Here is a 17781-nt window from a genome sequence, read left to right on the forward strand (position 1 = left end):
TCACAGTTTCTGCGCTTAAACTTTGTTATGTCCAGGTGCTAAAAATTACAAAAATTAAAAGATGAACAAAGGACTGATGGGAGGGAGGGAGTGCTGTCTTCTTCCTGAGTATATTTTTCTTACTTGCTTTTGCCCTTTTAATTCTGCCTTTATTTTCATTTCTGCTAATGTCTTCTTTCTAAACATGGTTTTTGTTTTTTTCTTATTTGCTTTGACTTTTCAATTCCACTTTTATTTTTCTTGTCATTCTGTGCTGGTCAGGATCTCTGAAGAATTTTGAATAGATGTGATAAGCTGTATCTTCTTCATTTTAAAGAGAATGTTTCTATTTCCCCATTAAGAATGACCTTTGCTGGTTTTATTTGTTTGTTTGTTTTCCCCTTAGATATTCACTATCCATGAAAAGAAGTTCCTTTCTATTCCTGGTTCACTGAAGTTTTTATTTTTAAAATCATTGTCCTGATTGGGCCATTCCACCATCTCAGGGTCTGGGGATCTAAAACTATTGTTTGTTGCTTCTACTAATGAGAATTTCACTGTGTTTTTCTGAAGTTTCAGAGTTCCCATTAATTAAAAAAAAAACTTCTCCTGTACTGTTTTTGGCCATACATTTTGTCATAATACTAATGGCTTGCGTACACAGCAAATCCATGCCTCTGAACTGGGAAAGATGAAAATGCGACTGTAAAAGGAACATGAAGGGTTTCACTGGTTTAGAAATTGTTTAAAATTTTTAAAAATCCTTAAAAAAATATAAACACCAGAGCATGCTAATATTTGTTCATTTTGGAAGACCAACAAATGTATTTTCTATCCTTTGTAACTTAAATTTTCAAAGTTAGTTTTCCAGAAAGAAAGGAGCTGATTAGCCCACTCTTGATAAGCTTTGATTAAACAACATATGCAGAAGTAGAATTAGTCACTCCATCCTCTGAAATTCTACAGCCCTTTGCTGGTATGTCACATAATAGATTCCATTGTACTGTTTTTTTTTTTTCTATATCTTTTTATGTAATATATATGAAATACAAAATATGACTGGAGAAGGAAATGGCTACCCACTCCAGTAGTCCTGCCTGGAGAATCCCATGGACAGAGGAGCCTGGTGGGCTGCTGTCCATAGAGTCGCACAAAGTCGGACACAACTGAAGCAACTTAGCAGCAGCAGCAGTAATATGACTATCATTAAAAGAATTTACAGAGATGTCGTTTTTACTTCTCACCATCTTATTAGGTCTTAAATCTCTCAAAAGCAGGGGCAGTGTATTCAGCTTTGTATTCCTGGGATATGGCCAGTGTCTGGATCATGTTATTTTATTGCTCAAAGTGTTACAATTCACAAGCACAAGGTTTGGAATGAGAAGATCAATTAAAGGCCTTATGCTTCTTTAATGTTTTTTCAGTCATTTTATGCCTTGTCTTGAAGGCATTTTAGGAGTGAGCTTTTGCCACTGGATAGGAGGGGGCAAGGACAGCTAGCGAGCCCCTCCCTGCTTCCATTCTCTGAGCTCCCCAGCTAAACCACATTTCCCATACCCTAGAAAGCAGGTGCAGCCATGTGACTCAGTTCTCTCTAGTGGAATGTAAACATAAGCTGTGTGTTACATTTCCAGACACAGCCCACAAAACCTTCCCTGTATACTCCTTCCTGCTTTTCCCTTTCTGTTTATTTAAAACTTTCAGCCATTGTAGAATTTTACTGTTCCACAGAAACACAAGGGAAAGCCATGTACTGGAGAAATTACAACTTTTTCATCATTTAATTATTCTATTTGTAAAATTCTTATCCTGGATTCTGTGCAATTATTCCCCATTTCTTTTGCATTACTTTGAGATGCTGGGTTATTTAACTAAAATATAATGCATCCTTCAATGTTTAAAAAGACATTTTACCTGTGATGGATTCATGTTGATGTATGGCAAAACCAATACAATATTGTAAAGTAATTAACCTCCAATTAAAATAAATATATTTTTTAAAAATATAAATAAAAAATAAAATAAAAAGACATTTTACATATATATATGTACATATATGCATGCTGCTGCTGCTGCTAGGTTGCTTCAGTCATGTCCAACTCTGCGCGACCCCATGGACAGCAGCCTACCAGGCTCCCCCGTCCCTGGGATTCTCCAGGCGAGAATACTGGAGCGGGTTGCCATTTCCTTCTCCAACATATATGCATATATATATGTAAAACCATGAAAGACTGAAACATTATATGTCATTAAATAATGATGATATAGAAATGATAGCCAAAATATTAGATTCCTTATAAATATTTTAAAACTCTTAACTTAAAACATTAAATTTTTGAGCCAGTGAAAGTGAAGTGCCTCACAGAAATAGTTAATACAGTAAGTCTTCTGCATGTGAACCTTCAAGATGCAAACTTTTAAAAAAGAGAACGTGTGTTCCATCAACATCAGGCGTGAGTGAAGTTGCAGTTTGCCCTCCGCCTCCTCTTGCTGATGATCCTTCAGCTCTGTCGTCTCCCACCTCCTCTTCCTCACCTGTAACACAGCTTGCTGCATCACTTGATGCCAGCCCTGTATGCCAGCCATCATGATGGACTACTGTGCTTCTCAAGGTACTACAGTATATTAAGAATGTCTTCTTTATGTTTTGTTTTTATGTATTATTTGTGTGAAAGTATTATAAACCTATTACAGTACAGTACTATATAGCAGACTGTGTTAGTTGGGGACCTGTGCTGTGCGCTGAGTCGCTCAGTCGTGTCTGACTCTTTTTGACCCCATGGCTGCCAAGCTCTGTCCATGGGATTCTCCAGGCAAGAATATTGGCGTGGATTGCCATGACCTCCTCCAGGGGATCTTCCTAACCTAGTAATCAAACCCACATCTGCCACGTTGCAGGCGGATTCTTTTACCGTCTGAGCCACCCAGGAAGCCCAAGAATACTGGAGTGGGTAGCCTGGGCAAACTTTGTTGGACTTAAGAACCAACTGGACTTACAAATGCACTCTCAGAATGGAACTTGATTGTATGTAGGGGACTTATTGTATTATATAAGGAATACTCTATTCTAACATTGACTTAAGTTATTACTTTAAAAGGTACAAGGTGCTATCGTTATCCATTAAAGTAAAAACTCAAGATAAACAACACAGGACAACTATATGCTAATATTGTGAACCATGACTCATTACATATTTTATTCAAAGCTTAATTAATAAATGTTTCTTCTTGCTAAGACAGCTTTTATTGACATTAGGTTCTACTGATTTTTGAGAAATAGAGCTGCTCCACACTGAATCCACTGGTCTTGGTTGCCTCCACATGGAATGTTGATATTGATCACCACACGATCCCTTTCAGCACTTGTGTAAATAGGCAAAGATATGCACTCATCAGGGGAATACGGACCATATGCAGCCTGTTTAAAAGAATTAATTTTGTTTTAAAATACAGCAATATACTGTGTTGAAGCAGATTATTAGATAACCAAAGATATAAACATAAAACCCTCCCAAATAATATGATTTATTTAACATTTTATTATAAAATGTTTAAAATAAAGATTAGCATAATAAACCCCATCATTCAGCTGCAACAATTATCAACTCATTGTATTTCATTTCAACCTTCCCCCAGCAACAAACATTACAGTATTTTGAACCAAATCCTACACAAAAATTTCCTTAAATATTAAAATGTCTATAAATAAAGTATAACTAATCACAATATCACATAAAAATATTAACAATAATTCCTTCCTTAATATCACCTTATATCCATTATCTCATTAACCCATTCTTAAAAAGATTTTTTTCTAAGAACAGTGATTCAAATAGAGCCTTCATTTTGTGGTTTGCTATGTCTCTTATATCTCCTAAATTTACAAGTTTCCCTCCTTTATTCTTTGCAATTTGTTTGCTAAAGTACTATACCAAAGAGTTTCCCATATTCTAACTTTTGTTGGCTACATCCCCATGGTATCTTGTTCTTTTGTTCTCTTTATTCTTGTAAAGGGGATCTGGAGGTGAGTTCAGGTCCAGATTAAATTTTTGGTCTGCATAGGTAATAGTGTATACTTCAATCAAGAAGCAAATAAAGTGTGGCTGGCTGTCTCTTTTACTTTTTATTGAAGGTTAACTGCTTTACAGAATTTTGTTGTTTTCTATCGAACCTCAACGTGAATTGGCCATAGGTATACATATGCCCCCTCCCTCTTCAACCGTTCTTGCATCTCCCTCCCCATCCAACCCCTCTAGGTTGATACAGAGCCCCTGTTTAAGTTCCCTGAAACACAAAGCAAATTCCCATAGATATTAGGTGCCATTGATGATGATATAAATCTTGTTTATATTTAAGATTACAAAATGATGATCTAGTTACATTATTTCTTCATTTCTAAACAGAAACATATCTATAAAGAGGAAATTCCACTTATCAATCATATGATTACCATGAGGGAGGAAAGGCTAGATAAATGCTATCTAATTTCGCTTTATGTATGTGCTTTTAGAACAATGAATTTTTTTCCTCTTATACTGAAAAGGTGATAAGTGACTACCTATTTTTGAAGTATCATTATGAACTGGTAGATTTAAACATATTCAATGTGTTTTAATGTAATGTAATCATTATTTTATTGGTGTTCAAATTGTCAATCTTTGTGCAGTGGGAACTCATTAATTTGGCCCCTGAGGGTTTTGTTTCTACATGTATCTAACCTTAGGAAGCATCCCTAGGGCCATAGGAAGCATCACTACAAACAAAGCTAGCGGAGGTGATGGAGCTATTTCAAATCCTAAAGATGATGCTGTGAAAGCACTGCATTCAACATGCCAGGAAATTTGGAAAACGCAGTGGTGGCCAAAGGACTGGAAACGTCAGTTTTCATTCCAATCCCAAAGAAAGGCAATGCCAAAGGATGTTCAAACTCCTGCACAATTGTACTCATCTCACACGCTAGCAAAGTAATGCTCAAAATTCTCCAAGTGAGGCTTCAACAGTATGTAAACCGAGAACGTCCAGATGGTCAAGCTGGACTTAGAAAAGGCAGAGGAAGCAGAGATCAAACTGCAAACATCCATTGGATCAAAGAAAAAGTAAGAGAGTTCCAGAAAAACATCTACTTCTGCTTTATTGGCTACACCAAAGCCTCTGACTATGTGGACCACAATAAACTGTGGAAAATTCTTAAAGAGATGGGAATACCAGACCACCTTACTGGCTTCCTGAGAAATCTGTATGCAGGTCAGGAAACAACAGTTAGAACTGGACATAGAATAACAGACTGGTTCCAAATAGGAAAAGGAGTACATCAAAGCTGTATACTGTCACCGTGTTTATTTAACTTCTATGCAGAGTACACCATACAAAATGCCGGGCTGGATGAAGCACAAGCTGGAATCAAGATTGCCTGGAGAAATATCGATAACCTCAGATAGGCAGATGACACCACCCTTATGGCAGAAAGCGAAGAAGAACTAAAGAGCCTCTTGATGAAAGTGAAAGAGGAGAGTGAAAATGCTGGCTCAAAACTCAACGTTCAAAAAAAAGAAGATCATATCATCCAGTCCCATCATTTCATGGCAAATAGATGGGGAAACAATGGAAACAGTGAGAGACTTTATTTTCTTGGGCTGCAAAATCACTGCAGATGGTGACAGCAGCCATTAAATTAAAGACACTAGCTCCTTGGAAGAAAGGCTATGACCAACCTAGACAGCATATTAAAAAACAGAGACATTACTTTGCCAACAAAGGTCCGTTCAGTCAAAGAATTGCTGCTTTTGAACCGTGGTGTTAGAGAAGAATCTTGAGAGTCCCTTGGACTGCAAGTAGATCAAACCAGTCAATTCTAAAGGAAGTAAGGCCTGAATGTTTTTTGGAAGGACTGATTGATGAAGCTGAAGCTATAATACTTTGGCCATCTGATGTGAAGAACTGACTCACTGGAAAAGACCCTGATTCTGGCAAAGACCGAAGGTAGGAGGAGAAGCGGATGACATAGGATGAGATGGTTGGTCGGTATCACCGACTTGATGGATACAAGTTTGAGCAAGTTCTGGGAGATGGTGATGGACAGGGAAGCCTGGCGTGCTGCAGTCCATGGGGTTGCAAAGAGTCGGGCATGACAGCATGACCTAACTGACTCTGTCCCTAGTCATCTTCAAAAGCTTTGTTTCCTTCTAGTGTCTCAAGACACTGTAAGTTCATCTTGTTTATCTGCTGTCTCAGAAATAAAGGACAGTCATTACTCTGAGGATCCTCACATCCTTTAATGAAAAAATGGTGCCTGCATGCATGCTCATTTGCTGAGTCCTGTCCAACTCTTAGTGACACCATAGACTATAGCCTGCCAGGCTCCTTTGTCCGTAAGATTTTTTTCCAGGCGGGAATACTGGAGTGGGTTGCCATTTTCTCCTCCAGGGGATCCTCCAAACCTAGGGATTATTCCTGCATCTCCTCCGTTAGTAGGTGATTCTTTTCTACTGAGCCACCTGGGGTGGTACTAGGGACCACAGTCTGAGTGCTAGAAATGACCTATCATTTTCCTTCTAGGATTTTTTAATGACTGAAGCTCAGAAATATGTATTTTTAAAAGAAAATCATCAGAAGTTCATAATAATTCCAGTTCAAATTTAGGATTAATGTTATTTATTGAATATATAATTTTATTTAAAGTATGGATTATGTTTTAGAGTTAGAATGAAACATAAGACAAAGTTGGACTCATCCTAGAATTTTACAAATGATAAATTAGAAACTTATGGAGAATTTTTCATGGTAACGTAGTTAAGCAAGTGGCGATGTTGTCATAGGTAGTACAGTTGAAAAAAAAATTGGTATTTGAATATTAGCTTGTCTAGGAGCTCCTGACCCTAGTGTAGATAGATTATTCTCTAAGTATCAGTTTCCCTATCATAAAAGGGACATAAACAACACTTGAATCCAATGATGTATTTAGGAGTTTATTATTTATCCACATATCTTCAAATCTTAGGACTACATATGCATGCATTTTCTTTAATTCTTACTAATTCTAAAATCAATTTAAGAAAAGTCCCAGCTTTTTACCATCTGCTACATGTCATGGATGGTTTTAGGATATAGAGAAATAAAAATATTTTTTGCTTCATGAAAAAATTTAAAACATTCTGTTTTTAAGAGTGGGATCATATGGAATTTTGATTATCTTTTTCAAGCCTCATCTCTATTAAACAAACATGAAAATAATGTTCTAACTTTTCTAAGTCTTTGATACAAATCAGTTAAGTCCCTTTAAAACTCATTCATTTCTAAACAATAACATAAGAAATGTACATGAGAAAATGTATTCTTTATGAAGAATCATTATCTAAATAGATAAAAAAGCCATCTGCCTTGAATCTTTCTGATTTTTCTATGTTTGTATTGATGATTCTGTCAGTTACTTATCCACTCATTTACCAGCATTAATCTGCTAACATTCTCCTTGAAATTATAAAGATTAAGAATTTTAATATATATTCAGATAGGGAAAAGAATAACCATCTTTGAAACTTATAATTTAGTTTAGGAAACAGCATACACATCAAATATTAAGAATGCAATTTCTGGAAAAATTAGTACTTTACAAAATGAAAGTAAACTACTACTCTGGGATGTATTAACCTAACAAGGATTAAAGAAGAGAATGAACCCTGAGTGGGGCCTCAGAAAAAATATGGAACTTGGAGTAAAGAGAATTTTCAACCATTAGTCACTGCCTAATCTCTTCCCTCTTTTCCAATTCTGCTTAAATGGCAAAGCTTTAGGATTCAGAAATTCCAGTAATTTTCATAACACCTTAGCCATTCCTAAAGTTAGTACCTAGTGCAGGCTTTCTTTTGGTATTGCCTTTAAATTCTTCAGCAAAGAGCAGACAAACATTACATATTTGTTGAACAGAAATGATGTGAATCATTGAATGTCTATTTATAATCCCAGGAAAGGTCTTAAATTATCTTTCTCTGCCACCCGATATTTGCTTTGCTTCATCTAACTTCTATGGTCAAAAATGAAAATAAAACATCACATTAAAATGTTTTCTAATGCTATCACTTTCTATTCAGAAGATTTCTTTATATCTCTTCATTTTAACACCAAGCAATTTTCTCTTTAAATCAAGAATCTAAGAATAAAGCAAAGTTGATTCTCTGAATATTCACTCTCAATTTACTAGTGTTTGTATATATTTCCAAATCCTTCCTAACCTGCTTTTGGTTGGAGGCTTTATGTTTAAGTGAGGGTGCAAATCTCCCCAGCAAAAACTCACAGTGTTTTAAAAGCAAAGTACCACAGTTGCTTCTTAACATTTAACTTCTCAAAATCTCATAAATGGTAAATGTTAAAACCTCCTGTAAAAAAGTTAAATGGACTTGCTCTTAGGTAACCAATAAATAAATGATCAAAGTAACAGAGCTAAGTGCTTTGTCATTCTCACTCAGCATATCTTATGCAGACAGAAGTTTCATAAACATTGTTAACTGAATTAAATTCTTATGGCACAACTCCCTCTTTAATATGTTTATCTTAATAGAAAAAGCAAAAGACCCTGCTGGGCAGAAATATTTGGATGAAACTAAAAGTTTATTAATTATTAATAAATATACTAAGAGCTCAATGCAAAAAAGAGAGATATATTAGAAGGACTTCAAATATTTCATATTATATAAACAAGTTAGTTTATATAAAATTAAACATATAAAAACCTATATATTGTGATTACTCACACTCATGCCTAGGCCCCAGGGAAAGTGACTTAAAAATATATACGTACTGCAAATAGAAGGCAACATGCTAATAAGTGAAAGAAGCTGTTTACAATCATTTAGCCAACAAACCAAAGAAAATAACAAAATAAAATAACACCAGAGAACAACAACAACAAAAAACCAAATTAACCCCAGGTGAATTATGATGAATATTTTGCCAATATCAATTCAAATTTCACTATAATAAAACATGTGAGGGCAAACTTCACATGATGAGAAATAGCTTTATGCATAAGGTCCAACTTATTTATGCATAAGGTCCAACTAACTTCTTCTATTATGAACCAAGTCAATGGACAGCTATTCTCTTTAGAAAAGAAGATGTGAGAAAATCAGAAGTGGCATACTTATAAAGTAATGCAACCCTGAAAAAATAACTATTTCATAACAGGAAATTAAACAACATGCCAACAATAAATATGTTGAAAGACTCTGTTCTGTCAAGAGTGTCTAGCTACTCTTTAAAATGTATTTTGGTAGAGAACTACTTCACTGTTTTTCAATAATACAATGCTAACAACATTGCTTTCAGAGTAAGTCCTTAAGAAGAAAAAGTCACATAGAAAAAATAGTAATTTAATACTTAATATTTTTAAATCAGAGTATATAAAAGGCAGCGTTTTCAGCATATATCATTTCATACTGTGAGTGGCATGTGTAATCATTTTATAGTCATAATTTCCCTGGGAATGAAACTGTTTCTAAAGTTAAACTGTCAATTGTGACACCTCTTGGAAGGTACAGGCATGTGGGGTTCAGGCTGGTCCAGAATTTCTATGTTACTGTGGGCCTGATAGACCCTAAGTAATGCTCTTCACTGGGAAAATAGATCAAAGGCAAACTGACTTCCTATGGAATGTAAGAACAGGGCATTATAAAGGCTGACCTACCTCAAAAGGTAGTATTGCCCTAACTGTTATGTGGAACACTAGATCATGATGGAGGTGGGGTGCAGGTACAGGGAAAGGGTTGTGTGTTAGGAAACTTTGGGGAATTCTCAGTTTTTAACATTCTCAAAACCACCATAAATTTCTAAATTTGAATTTGTATACTGAACAAGTTTTCTGAGAACCATTATGGAAAAATGCAGTGTAGAACACTTTGGAGAAAGTGAATGCTTTTTGGGGTAAAATCCCTTAGGGGAATCTTAATTTGGACCTATGTTATTTTAACCCCCAGTACTGAGCTGTAACTGGAAGAACCTTAAGAATCTGCATCATGAATGAATGAGTGAATGAACACATAAATGAATCATGTGAGTGTAGGATATATTACTTGCTGAACATAGATAATGGTAAACAGAAACATTAGGAAAATAGCACCAGCATTTTACTACCTTTTAATTCTTTTGGACATTTCTAATTAGAATTTTGTTGGCTGACAAAGTACATTACATATAACAGTTCAGTTCAGTTCAGTTCAGTCGCTCAGTCATGTCCGACTCTTTGCGACCCCATGAATCGCAGCACGCCAGCCCTCCCTGTCCATCACCAACTCCCGGAGTTCACTCACGTCCATCGAGTCAGTGATGCTGTCCAGCCATCTCATCCTCGGTCGTCCCCTTCTCCTCCTGCCCCCAATCCCTCCCAGCATCAGAGTCTTTTCCAATGAGTCAACTCTTCTCATGAGGTGGCCAAAGTACTGGAGTTTCAGAAGCAATAGTAAACCTCCCATTTTCCTCAATAAAAGTCTTAAGAATTAGCTGTTCATGTCCTTTGTTAAGTATTACCATGTAAGTTCTTCAGTCTTTCACAACCTAAAATGCTCTTTTCTTTTACAATGAAAACACCTAGCACCTCACAGCAATGCTGTGCAAATGACTGGGTTAATGGGCCTGTTTCCGCTGAAATAGTTGTTCAGGACTTTCAGGTGTCAGATGCACGTGTGCATGCACGCCCAGTGCTGCCCGACTCTGTGCGACCCCAGGGACTGCAGTCCGCCAGGCTCCTCCGTCCATGGGATTCTCCGGGCAAGAGTACTGGAGAGAGTTGCCATGCCCTCCTCCAGATCTTCCCAAACCGGGGATCAAACCCGCATCTCTTGTGGAACCTGCACTGAAGGCAGATTCTTTACTGCTGAGCCATTGGGGTAGCCCTTCTTTCTCCTTAGGTATCAGATAATATGATGCAAATAATTTGTGGAATAACCTTATTCAGGCCCAAAAGGAATTAGTTACCAAAGTTCTGAACTTCATTACTTTATTTAAGCTTACTAAATGATTCTGCACTTTCTGCAATAAAGTAGCTGTAAGAGTAAGTGGAAAAGGAACTCGTTTACTTGTTTATGTAAGTTGACGTTGATGCTTCCTTCGATTTTATGTTGGTTCCTACCCTCTTGGTAAAAATGCATTAAAATATGATGATCCCCACCAAATTCTACAAAGCTTATTAAAGATGGATATAGCTGGAATAAAAAATAATTTCTTGAACAAAATAATATTTAACTCAAGCAGAAGTTGGAGAGTTTGACAGTTTACACAGAGTCAGCAAACTTTTCCATAAGAGGCCAGATAGTAAATAATTTCAGGATTTATGGGCTGTATGTCTGGGATGTAATTTTCACTTAATTCATTTCGGTTAACTTTTACATGTCATAAAATACTATCCTTCTGAGTTTTTCATCTGTTTAAAAAGATACAAGTCATTCATGATCACATTACTGAGGGCTGCACAAAAATAAGCTGTGCAGTGGATTTGGCCTGTGGACTGTAGTTTCCTAAACACTAGTTTATACTATAGGTTGACTCAGTATCAGGCCCAAGATTTAAGAGAAATAACCTGAATTTGAAACTTAGTTGCCTACCTTGATCAAGCTACACAGTCATTTAAACTTATGTTTTCTGAGTTTACAAGGGAAATGATAACATTTTAAACGTTTTTAAATGTTTTTATAACAGTATTTTCCTATTTCAGTATTTCCTATTTCAAATATTTTTGGAAGGCCTAACTATCTTATATTCTAAACATTCTGTACAGTGTTTGACACATAATCAATACAGATAAATATTCATTGCTATTATTCAAATACTAATGCTATTATTGGGGGACCCATAACAAGTCACTTAGTTTACCAGATTTGCAGTTTCTTCCTCAGGAAAACATAGAGAAAAACTGCTCTACCAAACTCAGAGGATTACTGTGAAAACATACGTGATTGTATTTCACTCTATGTCAATCTTCAGTTCTCTCAGTGCTAGACCAATTTTCTAAAACTAAAAATCTGATCTTACCACACACCTGTTCTGAATTCTTAATGACTTTCTATTGATCATAAGACAGGCTCAACTCCTTGGCATGGCTCCAAGGCTTGTCATACTTGGGCTCAGCCTTTTTTTCTGACTACATCCCCTATCATTCTTCGGTTTGAACAATTCCAGTACATTTGTACTATATTTGCAGTTCCCAGAACAACCTAAATTCTTCTCATATCTCCATGCATTCAAAACTACGTCCCCTTCTGTACGGAATGCCTTGGTCCTACCATTTTTGAATTTGTCCTTGAACTTTTCATACTTCTATTGTGAATACAGTTTGGAGAAGATTCTTCCTTTCCCTGTGAGATCATCAGACTTTCCCTCTTCTGCTTACACATGATAGAGCTGAGGTCTCCTTCATCTGCCAAAACATTTTATGTAATCCTCCATAAATGCACTTCTGTAATTTTGAACTGAATAGTTTCTCTTCCCCTTTGTCTCTACTCAACAGAAGACTCTCTGAAGGAAGAAATTTATTTTGTTACCCCACTGTTCAGAACATGGTATGTAACTTAAGTATTGAATGATGATTGAAAGCACTTCGTGTACTGTAAAGTACCATATGAAATAATTATCATACTATTATAAAAACATTTAAAAATGTTCACATTAGGATAAGTTAGACTTACCATGTGTACTAACTAACCATGTAAGTTAGTACTTACCCTGCTGGGTACTTCACAGATACAGGGCCTTAACATGGTTCTATAGGAAACGCCAGTCTCCACTTTCAAATGAGGCTCATTGAGACCGGGCAATTAGCCCCAAATCACCCAGATCTTTAGTCTGAGAGCTGGGAATGGGATTTAGTCTGTTAGACTCCAAAATTCTGTGTTCTGAAACATTTAGCAACATGCCCCATATTCTCTCCCCTCTTAGTTGATCCAGGAGAGGCAGTCAAAACAGTAAGGTTATATGGGAAAATGAGCCTCACTTAAGGAAGGAGGGGGAAAAAGAAGTGGGGAAGCACCTTAAATTCTTCCATTATGTGTCAGGAAAAAGTGAAAAAGCCTTGGAGGAAACCCCTTTTACAAAAATAATAAATTCGTCTTATCTGTCAATAATCACTTTTATTGACTAGGCCAATCATTTTATCTCTCTTTACATGAGCTATTTTTCAAATTAAATTATTTTTAGCTTTCCATTCCAGTCCTGTTTTTTAAAGCATGGTAAATAAAGTCGTATAGAAATGATACTCAGAGCAAAATGTTGTAGAAGGATAAATTCCAAGTCTCACAAGGTTATGTTGCTTTTTATACAGCCCAGTACAACACTGCATTTTTGATTTGCATTCAGTTTATGGTCAGTTATGTGGGTACTGCTTGAGGTCATTGTCTTCTGCATTTATGCCTACTCAGGTATTCTCCATGCTCTCTATTTTTATTGCTGGGATTTCTCCATAAGTGAGGAGAAGGCAATGGCACCCCACTCCAGTACTCTTGTCCGGAAAATCCCATGGACGAAGGAGCCTGGTAGGCTGCAGTCCATGCGGTCGCGAAGAGTCTGACACGACTGAGCGGCTTCCCTTTCACTTTTCACTTTCATGCATTGGAGGAGGAAATGGCAACCCACTCCAGTGTTCTTGCCTGGAAAATCCCAGGGACGGGGGAGCCTGGTGGCTGCCATCTATGGGGTCGCACAGAGTCGGACACGGCTGAAGCGACTTAGCAGCAGCAGCGGCTCCATAAGTGAACCAGTTTATACATGTCCTACCTTACCTCTTCATCAAGGTCACTATATGGCTTTTAATTTTGTTTGCCAAAGAATTAACACGTTACATAACTAAAAAATTGGCCTCATATACAACTTTATATGTTACCTTAACCTTAACTTTTATATATAACTTTCAATCTGGTTCATACACCTAATGTGTGTAATCCATAACTGTTTGATATACCAATTTCTTACATGAATCAATAGCTTGATAGAAATAAAATAATTTCACCTTCTCTCATTTCATGAAAGAAAATGAAGCTTATGTGGCGGGGGAAAATGGAGAGTTTCTCAGAAATGTACGTTCTTTTAGGTCAGGGGATGCTCTTATATATCTCTGAGCAGTAACTACTAGCTTTATTAGTTTCTATTTTAAAATACATATTCTGATTTTTAAATTTTTTTACTTTACAAAAGGAATTATAATAATTGGAAAATTCAATAAAATATTTCCCAACTAGAAAATTATTTTTCTTATAGTAAATGGTATAAGAAATTGTTCTGTTGGTGACTATACATACAATCAAAACTTTAAGATTACATGTATTCATACTTACATTTAAAAATTCTATTGTTAAGTAAGAGTTTCCCTCAAGTTCCATTGTTAAAAAATTGAAGGTTTTAAAAGGGAAAGTGAAAGTGGCTCAATTGTGTACGACTCTTTTGGAACCCATGACTACACAGTCCATGGACTTCTCCAGGCAAGAATTCTGGAGTGGGTAGCCCTTCCCTTCTCCAGTGGATCTTCCCAACCCAGGTATCAAACCCAGGTCTCCCACATTACGGACGGATTCTTTCTTTACGAGCTGAGCCACAAGGGAAGCCCCTTAAAAGGGAAAAGTCAACTTAATAAGTCTCTGTCAAGACAGTTTTCTTCATTTGCCAAACAGGAGCATAATGACAAGGTATGATATAAAAGCCAGATGTGTATTAACATCATGCTGCTTTCGATTTCTGCATGCTTAGCTATATGAAACACATTTAAGTTATGTGACCACATATTTCCTCATTTAAGCTATGTGAACACATTTCCATATTTGAAAATAGGAATAATAATATCCACCTTGCAGGGCTACTCAGAAAAGTATAAGGTAACGTATATAAAGCCTTTAGCACATTGCTGAAAATAACAGGGACACTGGTAGTTCACATAACCATTTAGCGTTTTTTTCTTTTTAGACTAAAGCTTATTTAGAAATTAAAATTATGATGTTATTCTTTTCATAATAAAATAAAGGCTTTAAAATGTCCTATCAGTTCAGTTCAGTTGCTCAGTCGTGTCCGACTCTTTGTGACCCCATGGACTGCTGCACGCCAGGCCTCCATGTCCATCACCAACTCCCAGAGTATACTCAAACTCATGTCCCTTGAGTCACCAACTCCCAGAGAACACTCAAACTCATGTCCCTTGAGTCAGTAATGCCATCCAACCATCTCATCCTCTGTTATCCCCTTCTCCTCCCACCTTCACCCTTTCCCAGCATCAGGGTCTTTTCAAATGAGTCACCTCTTCACATCAGGTGGCTAAAGTATTGGAGTTTCAGCTTCAACATCAGTCCTTCCAGTGAATACTCAGGAGTGATTTCCTTTAGGATGGACTGGTTTGATCTTTTTGCAGTCCAAGGGACCCTCTAGAGTCTTCTCCAACACCACAGTTCAAAAGCAGCAATTCTGCAGCATTCAGCTTTCTTTATAGTCCAACTCTCACATCCATATATGTGGTGAAAAACCACTAGAAAAACCATAGCCTTGACTAGACAGACCTTAGTTGGCAAAGTAATGTCTCTGCTTTTTAATATGGTATCTAAGTTGGTTACAGTTTTTCTTCCAAGGAGAAAGCATCTTTTAATTTCATGGCTGCAGTCACCATCTGCAGTGATTTTGGAGCCCCAAAAATAAAAGTCAGCCACTGTTTCCTTTGTTTCCCCATCTATTTGTTATGAAGTGATGGGATCAGATGCCATGATCTTACTTTTCTGTATGTTGAGTTTTAAGCGAACTCTTTCACACTCATCAAGAGGCTCTTTAGTTCCTCTTCACTTTCTGCCATAAGGTGTCATCTGCATATCTGAGGTCATTGATATTTCTCCTGGCAATCTTGATTCCAGCTTATGCTTCATTCAGCCCAGTGTTTCTCATGATGTACTCTGCATATAAGTTAAATAAGCATGGTGACAATATACAGCCTTGGCGTACTCCTTTTCCTATTGGGAACCAGTCTGTTGTTCCATGTCCAGTTCTAACTATTGCTTCTTGACCTGCATACATATTTCTCAGAAGGCAGGTCAGGTGGTCTGGTATTCCCATCTCTTTCAGAATTTTCCACAGTTTGTTGTGACCCACACAGTCAAAGGTTTGGCATAGTCAATAAAGCAGAAGTAGATGATTTTATGAAACTCTCTCGCTTTTTCGGTGATCCAATGGATGTTGGCAATTTGATCTCTGGTTCCTCTGCCTTTTCTAAAACCAGCTTGAATATCTGGAAGTTCACAGTTCACGAACTGTAGAAGCCTGCCTTAGAGAATTTTGAGCATTACTTTGCTAGCATGTGAGATGAGTCCAATTGTGCAGTAGTTTGAGCATTCTTTGGCATTGCCTTTCTTTGGGACTGAAATGAAAACTGACCTTTTCCAGTCCTGTGTCCACTGCTGAGTTTTCCAAATGTGCTGGCATACTGCACTTTCACAGCATCATCTTTCAGGATTTGAAATAGCTCAACTGGAATTCCATCACCTCCACTAGCTTTGTTCGTAGTGATGCTTTCTAAGGTCTGCTTGACTTCACATTCCAGGATGTCTGGTCCTAGGTGAGTGACCACACCTGGGTCATAAAGATCTTTTTTGTATAGATCTTCTGGGTATTCCTGCCACCTCTTCTGAATATCTTCTGCTTCTGTTAGGTCCATACCATTTCTGTCCTTTATTGAGCCCATCTTTGCATGAAATGTTCTCTTGGTATCTCTAATTTTCTTGCAGAGATCTCTAGTCTTTCCCAGTCTATTGTTTTCCTCTATTTCTTTGTATTGATCACTGAGGAAGACTTTGTTATCTCTCCTTGCTATTCTCTGAAACTCTGCATTCAAATGGGTACATCTTTCCTTTTCTCCTTTGCCTTTCATTTCTCTGCTTCTCTCAGCTATCTGTAAGGCCTCCTCAGACAACCATTTTGCCTTTTTGCATTTCTTTTTCTTGGGGATGATCTGCTCCCTGTCTCCTGTACAATGTCACAAACCTCTATCCATAGTTCTTCAGGCACTCTGTCTATCAGATCTAGTCCCCTGAATCTATTTGTCACTTCCACTGTATAATCATAAGGGATCTGATTTAGGTCATACCTGAATGGTCTAATGGTTTTCCCTACTTTTTTCAATTTCAGTCTGAATTTAGCAATAAGGAGTTCATGATCTGAGCCACAGTCAGCTCCCGGTCTTGGTTTTGCTGACTGTATAGAGCTTCTCCATCTTTGGCTGCAAAGAATATAGTCAAGCTGATTTTGGTGTTGACCATCTGGTGATGTCCATGTGTAGAGTCTTCTCTTGTGTTGTTGGAAGAGGGTGTCTGCTATGACCAGTGTGTTCTCTTGGCAAAACTCTATTAGCCTTTGCCCTGTTTCATTCTGTACTCCAAGGCCAAATTTGCCTGTTACTCCACACATTTTTTGACTTCCTACTTTTGCATTCCTGTCCCCTAGGGACAGGGGAGCCTGATGGGCTGCCATCTATGGGGTCACACAGTCGGACATGACTGAAGTGACTTAGCAGCAACAGCAGCCCCTATAATGACTGTGGGCAAGAATCCCTTAGAAGAATTGGGTAGCCATCATAGTCAAGAAGTGTCCAAAATGCAGTACTTGGATGCAATCTCAAAAACAACAGAATATCTCTGTTCATTTCCAAGGGAAACCATTCAATATCACAGTAATCCAAGTCTATGCCCTGACCAGTAATGCTGAAGAAGCTGAAGTTGAATGGTTCTGTGAGGGCCTACAAGACCTTCTAGAACTAACATCCTCTCAAAGAAAAAAAGTCCTATACATCTCAAATATAAT

General features: G+C 37.2%; 1 protein-coding gene across 1 annotated transcript in view; it reads right to left on the reverse strand.

Moving 5' to 3' along the window:
• Positions 1-3238: 3238 nt before the first annotated feature.
• The window catches only part of DYNC2H1 (dynein cytoplasmic 2 heavy chain 1), a 376760-nt gene continuing 362217 nt past the window's right edge, over positions 3239-17781 (reverse strand). The window contains exon 90 of the mRNA XM_052652274.1: positions 3239-3397. Coding sequence (XP_052508234.1) covers positions 3239-3397 — 159 coding nt within the window. The remainder of the gene's footprint in view (positions 3398-17781) is intronic.

The sequence above is a fragment of the Budorcas taxicolor genome, chromosome 15 (genome assembly GCF_023091745.1).
Source record: "Budorcas taxicolor isolate Tak-1 chromosome 15, Takin1.1, whole genome shotgun sequence".
NCBI lineage: Eukaryota > Metazoa > Chordata > Mammalia > Artiodactyla > Bovidae > Budorcas > Budorcas taxicolor.